The 18,625-nt window shown below is 38.9% G+C and overlaps 1 protein-coding gene across 1 annotated transcript; it reads right to left on the bottom strand.

The window, feature by feature from the left end:
* Positions 1-1,550: 1,550 nt before the first annotated feature.
* Positions 1,551-7,860, bottom strand: LOC127754045 (cationic amino acid transporter 6, chloroplastic-like). The gene is made up of 5 exons (XM_052279497.1): positions 7,257-7,860; positions 5,604-5,826; positions 3,941-4,292; positions 3,004-3,235; positions 1,551-2,418 (listed from the first exon to the last, which is right to left on the bottom strand). Exons 1-5 carry the CDS (start codon positions 7,696-7,698, stop codon positions 1,835-1,837), a joined length of 1,833 nt encoding a protein of 610 aa, XP_052135457.1. The 5' UTR covers positions 7,699-7,860; the 3' UTR covers positions 1,551-1,834.
* Positions 7,861-18,625: the final 10,765 nt, after the last annotated feature.

Raw genomic sequence — 18,625 nt, 5'->3', positions numbered from 1 at the left:
ATGGAGCAGAGAGCTTTGTGCGCCGTAGTTGTCACGCTGCACTTTCAGAGATTTAATTAGGTGAAGGGAGGATTTGATTAATGCGATTGGAATTCGGATGAAAGAAAGAAGATTTCTTCAGCCGCCTTCTCCTCCTCAGTGTCAGTGGACGCTGGATTTGATTCTCATCATTTCTCAGAAACAGGATCGAACACAGTGTTTCCGCCACGACAGGATCTAGCAACTGTTGGTGCACATTGAACACAGTGTCAATCATATCACTGAATAATTGTCATTAGTTTGCAACATTCTGGAAAAAAGTCTGAAGAAGAAAAAGAACTTCGATTTTTGTCTGAATCCATCCATCACTCTTCTCTTTTCAGGAGAAAGGAGGATGAAATTGGTGATCATTCGCTTCTCTTCTCTCTTCCTGACCACTCACAATTTCATGCCGTCGTTGCACATTTCTGCACGCGCAATGTGCGCCATTTTCAGACAGAGACGCGAGCAGCAAGCATGCGTGAGTGATTTCATATGCTCGTTGCAATCCACCCAATTTTTCCACGAGCATACATATATATATATATATATATATATATATATATATATTTATTTATTTATTTATTTCAGTGTTCATCCATTTTACAGAGACAAGCTAGTGGATCCATGCATGCATCAGAAGCTTTCAGATCACCAGTTCACCACATCTCCTACAGTTCTACTAATCGTGCCATCTTTACGAGATAAGCATAAGGAGAAAAGGACCATGATTCAGATATGATTCATTCATCCATTTTTCTCTGCACTTTCCGATGCAAATTAGCAGCAGAAAAAATGTCACACGGCAACAACCATTTCACAAGTCAGAGGAGAGAGACATTGCATTGCCAAAAGGTCTCTTGGAAATGGAGGTCTCTGTCGTCTCCTCTGCATAACAGCATTAAGATTCGGATTAGGTGTTGGGCTGTTTGAGGGGAATCTGGACATTGACATTGTTCAGTGAAATTCCAGGTCAAGATTCCCTTCACCGGCGCGGCCGTGAAATTTTTCTTCGGTGTTTTACAGTTTTCTCGATGAAAAGATTATTCGATCCAACTTTATACTACCTCTGTTTTTTAATATATGACGCCGTTGACTTTTTCTCACATGTTTGACCATTCGTCTTATTCAAAAAATTTACATAATTATAATTTATTTTGTTATGAGTTGTTTTATCACTCATGGTACTTTAAGTATGATTTATATCTTATACATTTGCATAAAATTTTTAAATAAGACGAATGGTCAAACATATGAGAAAAAGTCAACGGCATCATCTATTAAAAAACGGAGGGAGTATAAAAGAAAGCCCAAGAGATTTAGAAATGGAAATATCGACTTAGGATCGGAAGATAGCGATGTCGTGTGCTCTAGTAATTAATTAACTTGTTTTTTAGTCGTGTATCTACGATTCCACCACCACACCGTACCACTGGTGCTTTCCGAGAAACTAATGAATTTAACAAGAGTACAAGAACAGAAGATGAAATTGTACCTATATAAACAGATCATATATAAAAAATGAGAGAAAAACAATGCTATCCAGTAATTAATTTTGGCAGAGAAAAATTGGCAAAATGCATGTACATTTCATCTTGCACTTACAAGTAAAGTTTCCCTTGTTTTTTCTCTCGTGTTTTTCTTCCCCATGTAACCATGTTAGATTCTTCTCTACTAATTAACGTGATAGTCATCATACCCCTAATCTCCTAATGATTGAGGCAACACAAAAAAAAATTCAAAAAACAAAAAAGAAAAAGAAAAAGGTAGGTCGAGATTGAGCTGTGCATAAGTCAACGGTCAACCACACACCCTGCTACACCTTGAAGTCTGCAGCCTCGTCCTGCACCTTGGCGCCGTCGAGCGCGGCGCCGCCGGCGCCGGCGCCACCGCCCTCCTCGGCGTCGTAGCTGGCGTGCACGCTGTAGAGCACGTAGACGAGCACGGCGGCGGCGGTGAAGAAGCCGAAGCGGACGTAGGAGGGGCGGTCGAGGGAGCCGAGGAGGAAGACGTTGAGGAACACCGACGCCGCGGGCACCCACGGCATGGCCGGGACGCCCCACAGCTCCGGCCGCCGCGCCTCCGCCACCAGCGCCCGGAACGCGCCGACCGTCGCCACGGCGGCCGCGCCGCACGCCGCGAGGAGCCCCGTCCTGGCGCGCCCCGCTGGCGCGAACTGCCACAGCAGCGTGAAGCAGAGCGCCACGAGCGAGAAGGCGGCGAGGAACACGAGCGTCGGCCACGCGCGGCGGTGGTCGGCGTCGTCGTCGGCGGCGGCGACGTAGCGGCGGTAGACGACGGCGTTGGCGACCATGTAGAAGACGAAGAGCGTGCCGATGGAGACGAGGTTGAGCAGCACGTCGAGCTCCGTGAACAGCGCCAGCGCCGCCGTGAACACACCTGACGAACACACCAAACTGCCAATATTACGAAAACACCCCCAAAAAGCGCGGGAAACCACTGTTTTATTTTTTAAAAAAAAATACAAGAAAAGGAAAATGATTCAACTATTTTGGATCATTTTGGCGTTGAATCCAAGTAGACATCCACGAGGAGAAGTAGGCGTTCTCATCGTCGGTTTCGATTGAGCCAGAATAGACCCAAGCAGCGCACTAAGTACAAATTAACCAGTTTCTGTGGTATTTGTTTCTCCTGTTGATCGATATTTGGAGCCCCAAAAAACCCGTGTCCATGTCTGCTGCTTTTTCAATTATCAAGCAAGCCTCCCATGAGTAAAAACAGTTGCAAGGTCACGAAAAAAAAAGTCCACAAAAAGCAACCACTATGTGTAGCAGTAGCATATATAGTTGCAACGGCTCATCGCTCTCGCTCACAGGAAACAAATAGTTTAGAGCCTGTTTGGTAGAACTCCCAATTCCGATCCGTATTTTTACTTTTTTTTCTGATCCTCTTCTTTTTAGTTGACTAGTGCCGTGCGATTATTACGGTGAAATGTGTTTTGTGGTGGTAGAGAGATGAGCTCACCGAGGAAGGCGGAGGCATTGACGGGGGTGGCGGTGCGGGGGTGCACCTTGGCGAGCCACGCTGGCATGACGCCGGAGCGGCCGATGACGCAGAGGTACCTGGCCTGACCTAGCATCGCCACCATGAGTGACGTCAGGATGCCGAGGCTGGCGCCGGCGCCGATCACGTTCGACACCCACCCCCATCCGGAGCTCCCCTTGAACGCCCCCGAGAATGGCGCCTCCGTGTCTATCTGCACCACCAAAACAAAAACATACTTATGATTAACAAATTGCTTAATCCGAAAATTATTACTGCACGGTTATTAGCACCGTAATAGTGTCAGTTATTTCTATGGTCCACACAGGAGAGGATAAAAAAGAAGTAGGGGGCATAGAAAAGGTGAATTTTGAGATGCTTCAGTGATCGGTCATCTATACTAGCTAGGAAAGTACAGTGGCCTCTCACTGTGGGGTGTCTTCTGATGGGGACAGCAGATTCACCACGAATGAAGTCGCAGGCAGGCAGGACAAAGTGAGAAAAAATAAAACAGAAGCTGAGCTGCTTGGTCTCTACTGCGCCACTTCACCATAGCTCCCCAACATATTCCCAGAATTATCCCAAGTAAAAGTTCAGACAACACCACGAGCTACCTCTACATGCCTATCCAGGAATCCCGACTTTGCCGTAGACGGAATCCTGGAACATTTCAGGATTTGGTTTCTCTCAAAAGCTTATGCATATATCGATTGTACACGGATTTACCGTTGGTCTTCGTATTTTCGAGCCTTTGTCAAAGGAACATATTCACGGGTGTGTGCATGTGGATGCACGTGTACAATAATATGTGTATGCCTTACGTGTAATCATGCAAATAAATGCAAAACAACAGTAGAGCTAATTAATTACTCTTAAGATTATTAGTATATTGCATAAAGTAGAAAAGGAAATTACTTACCGCGTCGTAGGGGAGGAGCATGGACATGGAGGCGGCCATGAGGCAGTAGAGGAGTGTGACGAGCACGACGGAGCCGGAGACGCCGACGGGGATGTCGCGTGACGGCCGCTCCACCTCCTCGGCCATGGTGGACACGGCGTCGTACCCGATGTAGCTCAGGTACACCATGGCGGCTCCGTTGAACACGCCGGCTGCGCCGTGAGGGAAGAACCCGCCCGGGTTGTGCGCCGGGTCGACGGGCCGCGTCAGGTTCCGGGTGTCGCCGCGCCAGAACCCCATCACTATGATGAACAGGATGAACGCCACATGCACCGCCGTTAGCACCATGTTCACCACTGAGCTCTCCTTGGTGCTGAGAACGTATATGATATAAATTTTGTCAAAAATACAATTCAAATTAGGCATGAAACAAATACTGTAACTAATCTGTCAAAACACTTGAAAGAGTTTACGAAACAAATCCCACATTTTGGCAACGAGGTACTGAGAGCTACTAATTTTCTTTTGTTAGAAAACATGGTAAAAACGAGTGCTTATAGAAACCAAGTTTGCTTGGGAAATGGGCTGTTTGTTGTAACTGATAAGCAACCCCTAGAATAAAAACTTTTGAGATTCCTTTTCTGGAGAAAGGATTGCTCATGTTACCTACACAAGTCAGAGAGAAGAGAAAAGAAGGCATGGTGGTTGTAGACTTGCATACATTGCACACACTGAATTAGAATAGTGATGGGCATGCACACAGGAAGATTCTTTCCTCTGCCCATAACAAATATCTCAAAATTTTTCAAGAATGGATAGAACTTGAGGAATTTTAATTAGCCCCCACTTGCTCTGAACCTTTTGGAATGTAGCCATTTCAAAGAAAACTAGGTTCCAAGAGCAGTTGGTTGCAGAGAAAGGAAAAACAAGCAGCAACCACCAGAACCAACCTACACCAGTAACCAAGAAAAAACCCCAAAGGCTGATCATTGGATGAATACAGCACACTTGCAAGAACAAAGTCCAAAGAAAGGAGAAAAAAAAATTAACATGGGAACCATAGATTGATACTCCTACACATAGATAAAATAGGAAGCCTACTTGCTTCGTAATTCGTACTTTGGAGTCTTCTGTCAAGAGGAACACCATGGTCAAAACAAGTATCGTGACAAGAAGCAGAGAGGACAACACAAGCAACAAAAAACCTTTAATATATAGTAGCTGATAAAAACCAAAATAACAATTCATGAAAACAACTTTAATACCAAATTATTAAAAGCCAAGGCTAAAATATGAACTACGATGAAAAAAAATTCTAATTCCAACTCTAAAATTAGAATTAGGTTGTAAAATTTAAATTTTAACTAGTACTATTAAGTTGAAAGACAAACGATAAAGCTAAACAACAAAACAGATGCACATTTGGAAGAAAAAGAAAGAGAGGAACTTGCGGCTCCATCATTTTGCTTATTCGGGAAATAATCCAAACGGTATATTTGCAAAAAAATAATAATTTATGAATATAAATTTTATGTACATGTTTTTAACGATCTAAAAGCAAATGCTGAAAAATAAACTTTGATGAAAAAACCCTAAAATCAACTCCAAATTTAAAGTTAAAAATTCAAATTTTGGCTGATAAGCATAAGCATTAGCGAAAAGATAGAGCTCTATGTGTTATTACCTGTAGCAGATGCAGACGGAGATGAGGAGGATGACGCCGACAGCGACAAGGTCAACCTCGTTGAAGCCCTTGGGGAGGCCCGGCACGGCAATCCGCCACTTGCTCGGCGCGTCGACGCCCACCGCCGTGCCGAGGTATGCCGTGAAGCTCCTCGCCACGGCGGCGTTGGAGAAGACGTACTCCATGATCAGGTTCGCCCCCGTCAAGAACGCCGCCAACTCCCCTGAATTATTATTCACCAACAAAAAAAGAACCACACTTGAGATTCACAAAAGAAGAACATGATCAAAACTCATCGAAGAATGCCAAATGCTACAAATCAAGTTACTACTTTGATGAGTAGTTTTCAGAGAGAATCAGTTAATTAATTACAAGCATGGTAGGAAAGAAAATTTTCAGAGCATTGTGAAAGGAAATCAATTGCATGCAAAATTACAGAGGAATGTCAGGATCTTTATCTTGGTGTTGCATGGTGGATGGTGAAAATGAGTGGGGTCTTGTGTGCATTTGGACGAAAAGAGCAAGGCCTTTGGGAGATGCAAGAAAGGGACTTCCAACATTATTTGGATATGGATGTCCGTATGTATGTGTGTGCGTGTGCATTAAAATTAGTTGAAAGTCACACTCAACTTTTTTCGAGAGATAGAGAGAGCAATAATACTTCTCTTTTTTTTCTTCTGTTGTTCTCCATGCTAGTAGAATCTACTACTGTTTTACTCCAGCATCAGTTGACAAATCAGTGTCAACCAGCAAAGCTTGTGTAAATTAGGATATTGTAAATCTTTTAAATCACAAGGGAGTTTTGTACTGTTGAACGATTGCTTCCCTCCTTAATTACTGTGTCTCTCTCTCTCTTTTTGACGATTTGGACGCATTTTATTTTACAGTTGGAAATGAGTTTTTTTTAATTCTTTACCCTGGCGGCAAAAAAGAAAGAAAGAAAACTTTTGACAAACACAAAGAAAACCAGTAAGCAGACAAGGAAAAACAGATATTCTCTTGGAAGAAAAAAGGGGAAACAAATCCAACCTTAAAAGTAAATGAAGAGCCAAAGTGTCCAGTATATGGTACTTTTTTGAAAAACTCAAAATTAGTTTTTAAAAAGCAAACAACAACTGCTAGATCACAAAAATGTACCAATCAATGACAACACAGGTACTACAAATTTTTATCATAAATATACTCCAAATGACTCGTGAGATACGAAAGGACAACACAGAAGAAGCAGGCTCAGAAGCGTCATGTTCATGAGACGACATCGCACTTGCACATGAAAATGCGCAAAAAAAAAAAAAGGTACGCTTCTTGTGAGGCTTTGATCAACTGGACAAGAGGAAGAAAAAAAAAAGATAGAGATATATAACCATCAAATATTTGAGAAAAGGAAATCTCTCTCTCTCTCTCTCTTAAAATTTTCGGCATGTCATTTCACAATGCCCATGAAAATAATCGCACGAACGAATTGAAAACCAGCAGAATCAGTAATAACAAACTAATTTTGATACCAAAAGATAAACGAACAGAAAAGAAAAAGATTTTGCATTGTTAGTTAGTTTTGAGTATATATGCATGGAAAGAGATAGGATCCGTTAAAATTGGCGTCAATGGCAACGATATCTATAACTGATATAACGGCCATGGCTGGCAGCTCACCGAAGGTGACGCGGAGGTAGCTGAAGGCGCCGCCGGCGACGGGCATGTCGACGGCGAACTCGGTGTAGCAGAAGGCGGAGAGGAGCGCGCAGAGGCCGGCAATGGCGTACGACACGACGACGCCGGGCCCGGCGTAGAGGCGCGTGGCGCGCCCCGTGGTGACGAACACCCCGGCGCCCACCATGCCGCCGAGCCCGAGCCCGACGAGGTCGTGCCACCGCAGCCTCCGCGCCATGCGCGCGCCGGAGCGCGCGCGCACCCGGCTCATCTCCTCCCCCGGCGACGTCGCGGCGCACGCGCGCAGCGCCAGCCGCCGCGGCGTCTGCGCCAGCGCGCGGCCGTAGGCGCGCAGGCTCGAGAACGAGCCGCCGGCGGCGGCGGCGCCGACGCCGCCGTTCGACGAGTCGTCCATCACCTGCACCACCAGCGCGCCCTTGTCCATGATGGCCGGCGGCGTTCCAAGAATCCGGCGAGCTCCTAGACACGGAGTGGTCTGGGTGCGCCGCGGCGGCGGTGCGTCGGGTCAGCGTGAATGCGGCGAGGGTGGAGGAGAGGCTCGAGGGAGGTATATAAAGAGTCGGATGTGGCGGGGACTTGGGTGTGGTAATTAACTTCTCGATCTCGTGCCATGGTGGCTCCTTGACGGCAAATTAACGGCCGCACGAAAAATTAATGTTTATTTTACATGGAGCCAACAAGTTTAGCTATTTAGATTGATCAATAATTTTGCATATAGTCAGGTGGATTACTATTACTTCACGTTTTATATGATTTTTTCTGAATTTTTGTATATTTATTTGTAAAAAAATCATGGTTTAGTGAGACGTTGTGGAAAAAAAAACAAAAGTCATGGCTTAGCTAACATCTTGCTTCCTCCATCGTAAAGTATAGTAATTTTTAGCTACTGATTTGAATAACTTATCTAAGTACATATAGCTAAAAATTACTATATTTTCAGATGAAAATAGTAGTTTATTTTAGCTCCGCCACTACGAATATTGTGATTTCTTTTATCTAAATCTTCTTAATTTCAACACCAATAGAATTTTTTTTAGCATATAAATAGGGATAAATGTCACAATTAAAGTAGTTAACGCTGTTGGCCTCTTCTTATCTCAACTCAGGAAATTATAAACGTAAGAATGTTTAGAATTTACGCTCTGTTTTGGAGAGCTCTAACTGGAAGAATGTTTAGAATTTGCTATATCCATAGCATAAGAAGCATTGTGATAATTGTGAGGGACCAAGGTCAAGACAATCAGCACATCGAACTCGATCGGCAAGAATTTACTTTGGAACAAGATTCTGTACGTTTAATATTGTACTGCTAGTGTTATAAGTGTCACATTATACTGTTTAGTGTTTAATTATTAAAAGAATATTGTGTCTAAATTGAACCTAACTGACTACAGCGATGGTAGCTGTATCATAGTACTGGTATATGGGTATATATAGTACCACTAAAAAGAACCATACATATAGAGAAGCATTTCGAGGATTTGAGCTAACGTGGAGATCTAGAAACAGTGACGTCGCAGGATTGGTTTTGAAGCTTCCATTGATATTATCCGCTTGAGACACGTTGCGAATCTTATTTTCTTCTTTGAGCGATAAGTTAGTTATCAGTATACTTTGTACCACATGTCTACATGTATGCCGTACAAAGAAGAAAATAGCTACTCCCTCTGTCCCAAAATACAAATATTTTTTAATAGTATCAAGTCAAATATTTTTAACTCTGAGTATTAATATAAAAAAGTTAAAAGATCAATAATATAAACTTGATGTTACTGGATTTATCATTAAACAAACTATCATAATATGCAACTCTTTTTATTTAAAACATCTCACTTATATACATATTGTTGGTCGTGGCTAATGGGCGGGTGATCACTCCAGGCGGCGATCACCCCCATCTCCTCTATACGCTCCTCTCCCCATTCCTCCTCCCTTTCTTCTCTTCCTACTACACCATAATTTTTTTAAAAAAATAAAAAAACAAAGTTGGAAAAAATTATGTATATAAATACTACATAAAAAAATATTTGAATTCAAATTCAAATTTGAAACGGGTATGTAAACTTTTGACTTATAAACTTTAGGTCTATAAACTAATATTTGATTCAAATTCAAATTTGAATCGGATATATATGTAAACTTTTGACTTATAAACTTTGGGTCTTTAAACTTTAGGCGTATAAACTTTAGATATATAGAAATACTATATAAAAAAGTATTTGAATTCAAATTCAAATTTGAATAGGATATATAAACTTTTGACTTATAAACTTTGGGTCTATAAACTTTAGGTGTATAAACTTTAGATTTATAGAAATACTATATATAAAAAATATTTGAATTCAAATTCAAATTTGAATCGGATATATAAACTTTTGACTTATAAACTTTGGGTCTCTAAACTTTAGATGTATAAACTTGAGGTGTACAAACTTTATGTGCATAAATTTACTAAAATAGAGAAGTAATGCGGTGCTAAAAAAGGAAACCACGTGGAGGAGGGGTGGCGATCGCCCGTTAGCCTTGTCAAAGTAGCATCTTGAAAACTGTGTTAAATTTCAAAAATGCTTATATTTTGGGACGAAGAGAGTAATTATGAAAACAATTAAAACAACAACAAGAATTCTAGGAGGAAGCAACATTTGTGAAGTCGTGGGTGCATAACTTCATCTACCATGATTCAAATCCTGATGCCACAAATATTATACACTCGCAAGTAGGCTTCAAGAGAAATTCAGTGAGATTAGTGATGTGTGTTGATGGTTTCCGTTTCTTTAGATGTGTATTAGAGTGCGTATTCGTGGGTGTGTAAGTGTGATGTTGTGTGTGCAGTGGTTTCTGCGTGTAAGGGGAAAAAAAAGAATGCTTTGCTATGATTAGCTTCAGGGTCTTCGATCTATCTTTTCTTTACAGGATCAATCATTGCTTGATTTTCGTAAGGTGTCTTTTGTTCTTCCATGAGCCATCAGATCCAAATTAATCAAAAAAACTCATCGTCTCTCTCATCAAGACATTTTCTTAAGCAACGAGGCTTCTCTCTTCAAATTTCAATTTCTTTCCCCCCGAACGCTCTGCCACCACCATCTCTAGCGGCTTACCCTGTTAATCAGAGTCTCCTTTTGTTGCCAGGTGAATAGCTAATTTAGTCCCTCAAATTTAACCGAAGGCTCAATTTAGTTCTTCATGTTTCATTTTGTCCATATAGGTCCTCTAAATATTTGTTTTGGCTTAAAATCATCCTTGAACTCACTTAATATGCTATATGGCTATTTCTAGTCAACAATTTTGTTAGAAAATGTCTCTTTTGTTCTTAATTTGTATGCAACTATACACTAGAAAAGAGAAAACCAAGATGAATAAACAATATTTTTACTTCCCATTATTTCAACATGTACACATGAAACTTGAGCCTAAGGCTATCGTATACACTTGCAAGTACATAATTTATTTTCGTTTTACATAAATTGCTATCCATTATCTATAAAAAAAAGAATTCATTGCACGCAATTTTTTCTGTTATATACGTGAATGAGGGGGGGGTATAATTGTCATTTATCTAGAGAGTTATTGGTTATGTGAGTTCAAGGATAAGTTGAAATTAAAATAAAAACTTGAAGGACTAATATGGACAGATTGAAACATCAAGAACTAAACTGAGTCTCATATGAAACTTGGAGGACCACTTTAGCTATTCACCCTTTGTTGCCTCCAAACTCCATCCATTGTTTGTGTATCTCATATATATGTTGTTATAGTGACACTGCATCTACCTCTTGCAGTGCCGCTCTACATCTCACCACCATTTTTCTCCTTTCCCGTTGTTACCATCCTAGAGGTTTTATGCAAGAGAGAAGCGAAATTGAGAAAATATCAGTTAATTGATGGTGTATGGCTAACCTTTAGATCTACGCCTCATCCAATTATCGGTGGTGGAGCCAGCAGAAACACGGTTGAATTTAGGTGGTGAAAATTATTTCTCGATTGAATTTAGGTGGCGAAGATTATTTCTCTATGATCGATAATATTTTTCGAGTATTTTCACTAATCGATAGTGGAGATGGGTCTGCCATTGCCAATTGTAACAGTGACACCCAATTTCTCGCGTGCGTTTAGGCTCTTGCAGCAGGGTCATGCCCATGTCGACCCGGCGGCGGCCGGCCGGCCGGCGATGTGTCACGTCGACCTCGATCGATCGATCGAATTGAAGCTTGCTGCTGACTGATCCGTCTCGAGCGGTGTGCCGTACGTGGCCACCAAATTGACCCATATCCATCACAACCTGATCTGACACGATGCATGTACTCAGGCTACAGTAGGATCTCAGGCTTCTCGAGGCCAGTCAGGCAGGCTGTTGCATCTTCCCTTCCCATTTCATCGAATGCACTCCCTGTTCCACTCCACTGTTGACTACTGCTACTCTCCCTCCTTTCTATAAAAAAACAAATTACTCCCTCCGTCCTATAATATAAAGGATTTTAGGTAGATATAACAAATTCTAGTGCAATGAATCTGGGCAGACCGTCTATCCAAATTTATTATATTAGGATTGATCAAATTCATCCAAAATCCCTTATATTATGGGACGAAGGGAGTGGTATTGTATTATCGGAGTATGATACACCTGAGTACTTTGAACCTGGACATACATCTGTCCAGATTGATTGTACTAGAATATATCATATATAGTTATAGATTTTCTTTTTTTAGACGGAGGGAGTAAGTAAACTTCTCCATGTTTTAAAATATAAGCACTTTTAAAATTATGTGTGAAGATTAGAAAAAAAAATAGTTGAACTAGTTATATATAATTGATCGAGATAAGAAAGTATTCTCTTCGCTCTACATTGATCATCGTATAACTAAAAATCAGAAATTCTAAATTAATCATCCTATAACCATAGCTCCTTCATTTGACGTGCAATATTATTGCATCAATGCATGCCATTAAGTCTACATGCATGTACATACACATTTATGCATGCGGGAGTTAAAGTTTGTTTTTTTATTCTTTCCTATCACATACTCGCATTAAACAAAAGTGTTGCTTGATCATGGTGAGAAAATTTATATGATGATCAATATAGAATGATGATCAATATAGAATGGGAGTAGTAGAGAAATTAAATAAATGATGATTGTGATTGACAGAAAGGAAAGTGTACCGGTGAAAAATTGTTATATTTTAAAGTAAATTTTGAATGCTGTAAAATGAAAGGAGAGTATAAGTAGTACTACAATTCTACTTCACAATTTGTATTTTGTTTTTGACAGGAGAGTTTTATTATTATTTTTGACAATGCGGCCCATATGATGATCGATTTATATATGAGGGCAGCTGTCAACGTGTGTGTTCCAGGGATGGAACCACCATTATCCACGGTCGGACGTACGTACGCTCCATCACGTTGCTAGCTAAGTAGCCGCTGGATTTTCCTGTGAAAACAGCTTGTGCTAATAGTGCTAGTAATTACCACAAAGATCAGCTTTTAAATTGTCTGGGCTCCACGATCGATGCTCCTGACGCGATTATATATCTGTGTCTCTGCTACTACTTCCTCCGTTTCACAATATAAGTTATTTTAGCATTTTTCACATTCATATTGATGCTAATGAATTTAAATAAATATATATATCTAGATTTATTAGCATCCATATGAATATAAATAATGCTAGAATAACTTGCATTGTGAAACGGAGGGAGTACCTTTTTAAAGACAAGTGTTTTGTCAGGGCTTCAGCTTCAGATCTTTATCAACTAAAACTAAAGCTAAACCAAACAATAATAAATTCTCAGTGTTTGTATAAGAATGAAGTGCGTGGATCTATTATGCAAAATAGAGTAATCCACAATTCTTAACTCCATATCATAGAGCTAGATTTTTCTTAACTCCACGATTCTAACTCCATATCAAATTAGGGAAATGTTTGGAAAGCTTCTGGAGACTGCAACTTCTGGTAAAATTGGAAACTCATCCAAACATCCATATCTCGAGAAGTTGTAGTTGTTCAGAAAATGAACTAGGGATGGCTAAGTTTAGTCCATACTAAAATTGGAAGTTTAGTTGAAATTAGAACGATGTGATAGAAAAGTTAAAAGTTTGTGTGTGTAGGACAGTTTTGATGTCATAGAAGTTTTGATGTGATGGAAAAGTTGAAGGTTTGAAGAATTATTTTAGAACTAAACACGGGGTAGCTAGAAATTAAAAGGTGAAAAATTCAACTTCACTATATTTTTAAAAGCTTGCTGTCAACCAGGGCCGAGTTTAGTTCCAAACTTTTTCTTCAAACTTCCAATTTTTTCATCACATAAAAAATTTTCTACACATAAACTTTTAATTTTTCTGTGACATCGCTTAAATTTCAACCAAACTTTTAATTTTAACGTGAATCTTGTAGAATCTTGTACGTGTCGAGTACGACGGCACCAATAGCAGAGATCTCGGACGTGTGCAGTCTGCTCCAGTACTGCCCAACACTGTTAGACAGTTGATTCAACAACACTGTTTTGACCTTGTACTGTTCTGATCAGATGACTCGTGATGCGTTACTGGTACTAAGTACTGTACTCCATCCGTACACAACTACTGTGTAAGTGACGGTAGTAAAAAAAGCAGTAGTACTAGCAAAAAGAAAACATAGTACAACTCAGATGATGTTTGTTGTACCAATAACTACTAGTAGGAGTACTTTTTTTTCATATTTATTAACATAAATAAAAAAATTGACTGGTTTCTCTTTACAATGATGTTTGCTGTAATTTTCCTTGTTGGGATATTAGGGCACGTCACATCGAATATACAGACACATGTTTAAAATATTAAACATAGACTAATAACAAAATAAATTATAAATTCCGCCTATAAACTGTGAGACGAATTTATTAAGCCTAATTAATTCGTCATTAGCAAATGATTACTGTAGCACCATATTGTCAAATCATGTAATAACAATTAGGCTTAAAAGATTCGTCTTGTAATTTACACACAATCTAGGTAATTTACTTTTTTTCTATATTTAACATACCATGCATCTGTCCATACATTCGATGTAATTGGGTGAAAAGTTTCTGCGTCAGAACTAATCATGGCCTCATTTCTAGTGTCTGCTCCATTTGTCCAAGATAAGCCAATTACTCACATCCCAAGAGAGTTTCAGTAATGAGATAGAAAGACTAAAGTACCCTTCACTAATGGTAGATAATGGTATTAAAGGTTTAAAACTCCTTGATTTACGAACCAAGGTTAGTTTAGAAGATAAGAATTGATTTATTTTGGAACAATATTCATGTACTCTCAGTTGTCAAATCAAGGTGTATCCTTTTTACTCCTTGAATATATCTTCCCTGCCTACATACAATTACTACATTCTTATTAATAAAGGGTATTTTGATTTTGTTTTTCTCTATGCTAATTTGGGACATATATAGATAGTACAGGAGTGGTATATCAAAATGTTTTTGAGTTTATTTCAAGTCAAATCTCTTTAATTTTCGTTTAACTTTATAGAAAAATTTAGCAACATCTACAACATCATTGGTCCCATCAAATCCAACATTTTCATTATTTTCTTTAAAAAACATTGCTATATTTATTCTTTTATAAACTCAATTAAATTTAGAAAGTATATTTAGAATAAATTGAAAACGTTTTTTTTAACGAATCGGCAAAGTGCCAATTTCATTTAATAGAGAAGGAGTAAACTTTATAAGTATGCGAGGGAAAACAAGGCTGAGGACCTTCTGTCCACACGAGCTAAAAGTTTAAAAAGCGAGCCAGCTACTAAGGTACCACACACTGGCCAACGATCACATTTTGGCCTCCTCTTTAATTTTAGTAAAAGACTTTCCGATGATAACTTCTTATGTTGGAAAATTCTACGATTTCTTTCGTTTTAAATTTTCTTACGAGACCACGAGTTAGCGTACGTTGAAGCTAGCACTCAAAACGTTTTTTAAAATATAGAATAGGTGGAGTAGTAGTGTAGTACTCCTATACTTCAGTGTTTAATGAAAGTCAGTATACCTACCGCAAAGAATCTGTGTAGGACAGGAGTAAAATATGGTGCTACGGAGTACATATGAATTGTTTGACCTAGCTATTTATACTACTAGTTTGTTGCATCCACATGTTTAATTAAGATAGTCCTGTTGATGCCTGCACTACAATACGGAGTACCTGACAATATAGGAAAGCGTATCATGCATCTTAATACTATATCTTAATTATGTACTGCCAAATTTCTCGTGATGAAATATATATATTGGTGGTGCTATATAAGTTAGCTAGCTATGTTGAGTTATTTATCTGGCATGTGTATTATGGCATGTACAAAGGTAGACTATATTTATACAATAGTTGAGGAAAAAAAAAACTCTTACTCTCCCTCCATCTCAAGATATAACAACTTTTAGCTCTCAGAATTTATCTCAAAATATAATAACTCTCTACCAACATTCTCTTCCCGACCAATCACAACCCTCCACCATTCACTTTTTCTACCTACCTCCACTAATCATCCAATCACAATCCTCCACCACTCACTTCTACCTACTTTCTTATAACCGTGTCTAACTCTAAAACTTCTTATATTCTGGAACGGATGGAGTAACAATTAATGCACCAAAATAATTTTTTTTACAACCCATCTTTCCTTTTGTCCAACCCATGCAACAAAATTTTCATCGACAAAATTGATGACATGGAAGAGAGAGAGAGGAAGAAATGGAAACATAGTTGTTACGCATAATGATAACAAAGAGTGACCATTCTTACACACTGTTGTACATGCCTTTTTAAACTTTAGGGGTATGGATGCCATGCCCCTTATTTTGCGCTCAAGATGCATGCATGCATTGATCTCTGTATGCTGGATTTTTCTCTTATTGTGGTCCATTAATTATTGCATGATCTCTGTAGCTTTGTTTAATCTAACTGCAAAGCCTAAAAAAAATGTATGCTAGTTATTCGCATCGAATGATATCTTCAAAAGCTCCCATGCATGTACAATTTCAACAGTGATATCTCTACAGTAGTACTATATATCATAGACCTACGTGTTAAAACCGTTCTTAGGCTGAATTCGGGAGGTGAAGCTAGAAATTCCACCTCCCCGCACGAAAACAGTGTTACCTATTTATACGTGATTAATTAAGTATTAATTAAAAAAACTTAAAAAATATATCAAAATAATTTTATAAAGCAACTTTCATATACAAAACTTTTGCAAAAACGCACCGTAGCAGTTTGGAAAACGTACGTACGGAAAAAAAATTAATTGAGAAAGAAGGGGGGAAGACGTAGCCTTATTTAGTTAGTCTGCTTAATCTTTTATGCAACAATAATCTTCGATGAATCTTGACTATATATCATAACAATGACATATAAAAAGGTCAAAAATATAAAATATGCACTATAATATATTAATAAGGGATTTTTTTAAAAAAGATTTTTTTCATATATGTATATATGCATTGGGTTAGAACTTTTTTCCCGGATCGCTCCTAGATCCGCCTATGCATCATAGACACAAAGAGACGGCTGTCTGAAAACCTCTTTTTTTTTTTTCTTATGGTTATGCTTATCAGGTAAATTTAGAATTTTTAATTTTAAATTTGGAGTTGATTTTATGGTTTTCTCATCGAAATTTATTTTCCATCCTTTGATTTTAGCTCGTTAAGAATATGTATATAAAAGTTTCATTCACATTATTTTTCGTTTACAAATATGTCATTTGGTTTATTCTCCGAATAAGCCAATCGATGGGACCGTGAGAACCGTCTCTAATATAGCACTAGCACAAAGCCACACTCTTTCCAAAGTGAAAACGGCATACACGAGCACACAGCTTTGCTGCTCAGTATAACAATAATTAAAGTTACTACTGGCGAAGTTAGAACGTATATAGTATATCCACAAATTAAAGGCCTCTTTTAGAAGCTGACGATATGATCACTTCGTATAGATGAATGACAAAGATTGGCTCAATAATATGCATGCATGCCATTATCCTTTTTTGATTCTCCAAACGTGTGTGATTTGCATTGATCACATCACTATGTAGATATAGAGTTAATATAGTACCTACGTACTCATATGAACTTGCAGCATGGGGAAAGCTTCTATCAATTGGAGGCATATATTTATGTTCACAAGGACATCGGTATATATTCGTCGTTGTTGCTACATCACATATAGGATATCGACAAATTATATATTCAGGAACATATATTCTTCAATGCATGCATTCTACCTGTTTGAATAATTTGCAGCATATAGTAGTGTTCGATTTAATTAATTATACATCCATGCATGGCAATTAAGTGATGCAGTGTATAGTTCCAACCTCTGCCTTAATCAAGGGCACATGAACGAACCTCGGTCTTGATTCTAGTATTAATTAAACTGAAGATCATGACAAACACACTTTATTAGCTATCCTTTTTTTGCAAATCACAATCGTTTGATGCTACAATTTTTAAGTACCAACATTAATTAATTAGTAAGAATTGATTAAAGTCTTTTCACAACAAAACTTTGATGCTGATCATGCATCTACCTAGCTAGCAAAAAGCATTGGCTAGCAGCTGGGAACCTCAGAAAGCTATGGTAGCTTGAGGTATCCTGCAGCCATGCACGCCAACAGTAGAGATCATCTTTAATTTGCTTTAAGGCGTCTTCGTCGTCTCTTATAACCTGAAAGAAACTGAAGGAGATCAGCATATCTATCATGCAGCAGCAGGCACCAACTTTGTTAATTGTTGCTATCTGCTAATACTGCTACTACCACCAATTAGTAGTAGTAGTGGTAGCTGCCTCTTCCCAAATGATTATGCCCCAAAAAAGCTGGCTCGAATTGAGTCGATCAATCAGTACCAATCTGGAACAACAAAATCTTACTACTCGGGTTCTTGCATGCCTCTGATCTGATCCTTAGCTAGGCTTCATGCACATGCATATATATGAATTCAGACATGCAGTCAACATTAATATTGCTGGACTCAACTCAAATCTAGCTCCAATTAAAGGGATATAGTTCATTAATAACATCATTATGTCCAAGCTATCTCCAGCAGCTTTATTTCCAGTCTAATCCACACACATCACTTTCAGTTTCAGAACGATCAAAAAACAGCTAAATTGAATCCACAGATTTAATTTCAGATCAGAGCACATTCACTACTCTCCTGGCAATTGGTGACAGGGCAATCACTTCGATAATGATGTGCGCACTGGACGCTAATTATAATCTTAGAATTAATTCTAGATACGGATCCAAGATATAGACTACACGAGCAAAACTGACGATCACTCGTACGTTCTAGCTATCCATTAATTGGCACTAAAGAAACAGTG

The sequence above is a fragment of the Oryza glaberrima genome, chromosome 11 (assembly GCF_000147395.1).
Source record: "Oryza glaberrima chromosome 11, OglaRS2, whole genome shotgun sequence".
In the NCBI taxonomy this organism is placed as follows: domain Eukaryota; kingdom Viridiplantae; phylum Streptophyta; class Magnoliopsida; order Poales; family Poaceae; genus Oryza; species Oryza glaberrima.
Note: the sequence above shows the minus strand (reverse complement) of the source record. Positions and strands in the feature narration are given on the sequence as shown.

Excerpts from the sequence above, each read along its gene's own strand:
- LOC127754045 (XM_052279497.1), bottom strand. The coding sequence starts at position 7,698 with ATGGACAAGGGCGCGCTGGTGGTGCAGGTGATGGACGACTCGTCGAAC. Across the intron at positions 5,827-7,256 it reads CTACCTCCGCGTCACCTTCG|GGGAGTTGGCGGCGTTCTTG; the intron begins GTGAGCTGCCAG and ends ATAATAATTCAG. Across the intron at positions 2,419-3,003 it reads CAATGCCTCCGCCTTCCTCG|GTGTGTTCACGGCGGCGCTG; the intron begins GTGAGCTCATCT and ends TGTGTTCGTCAG.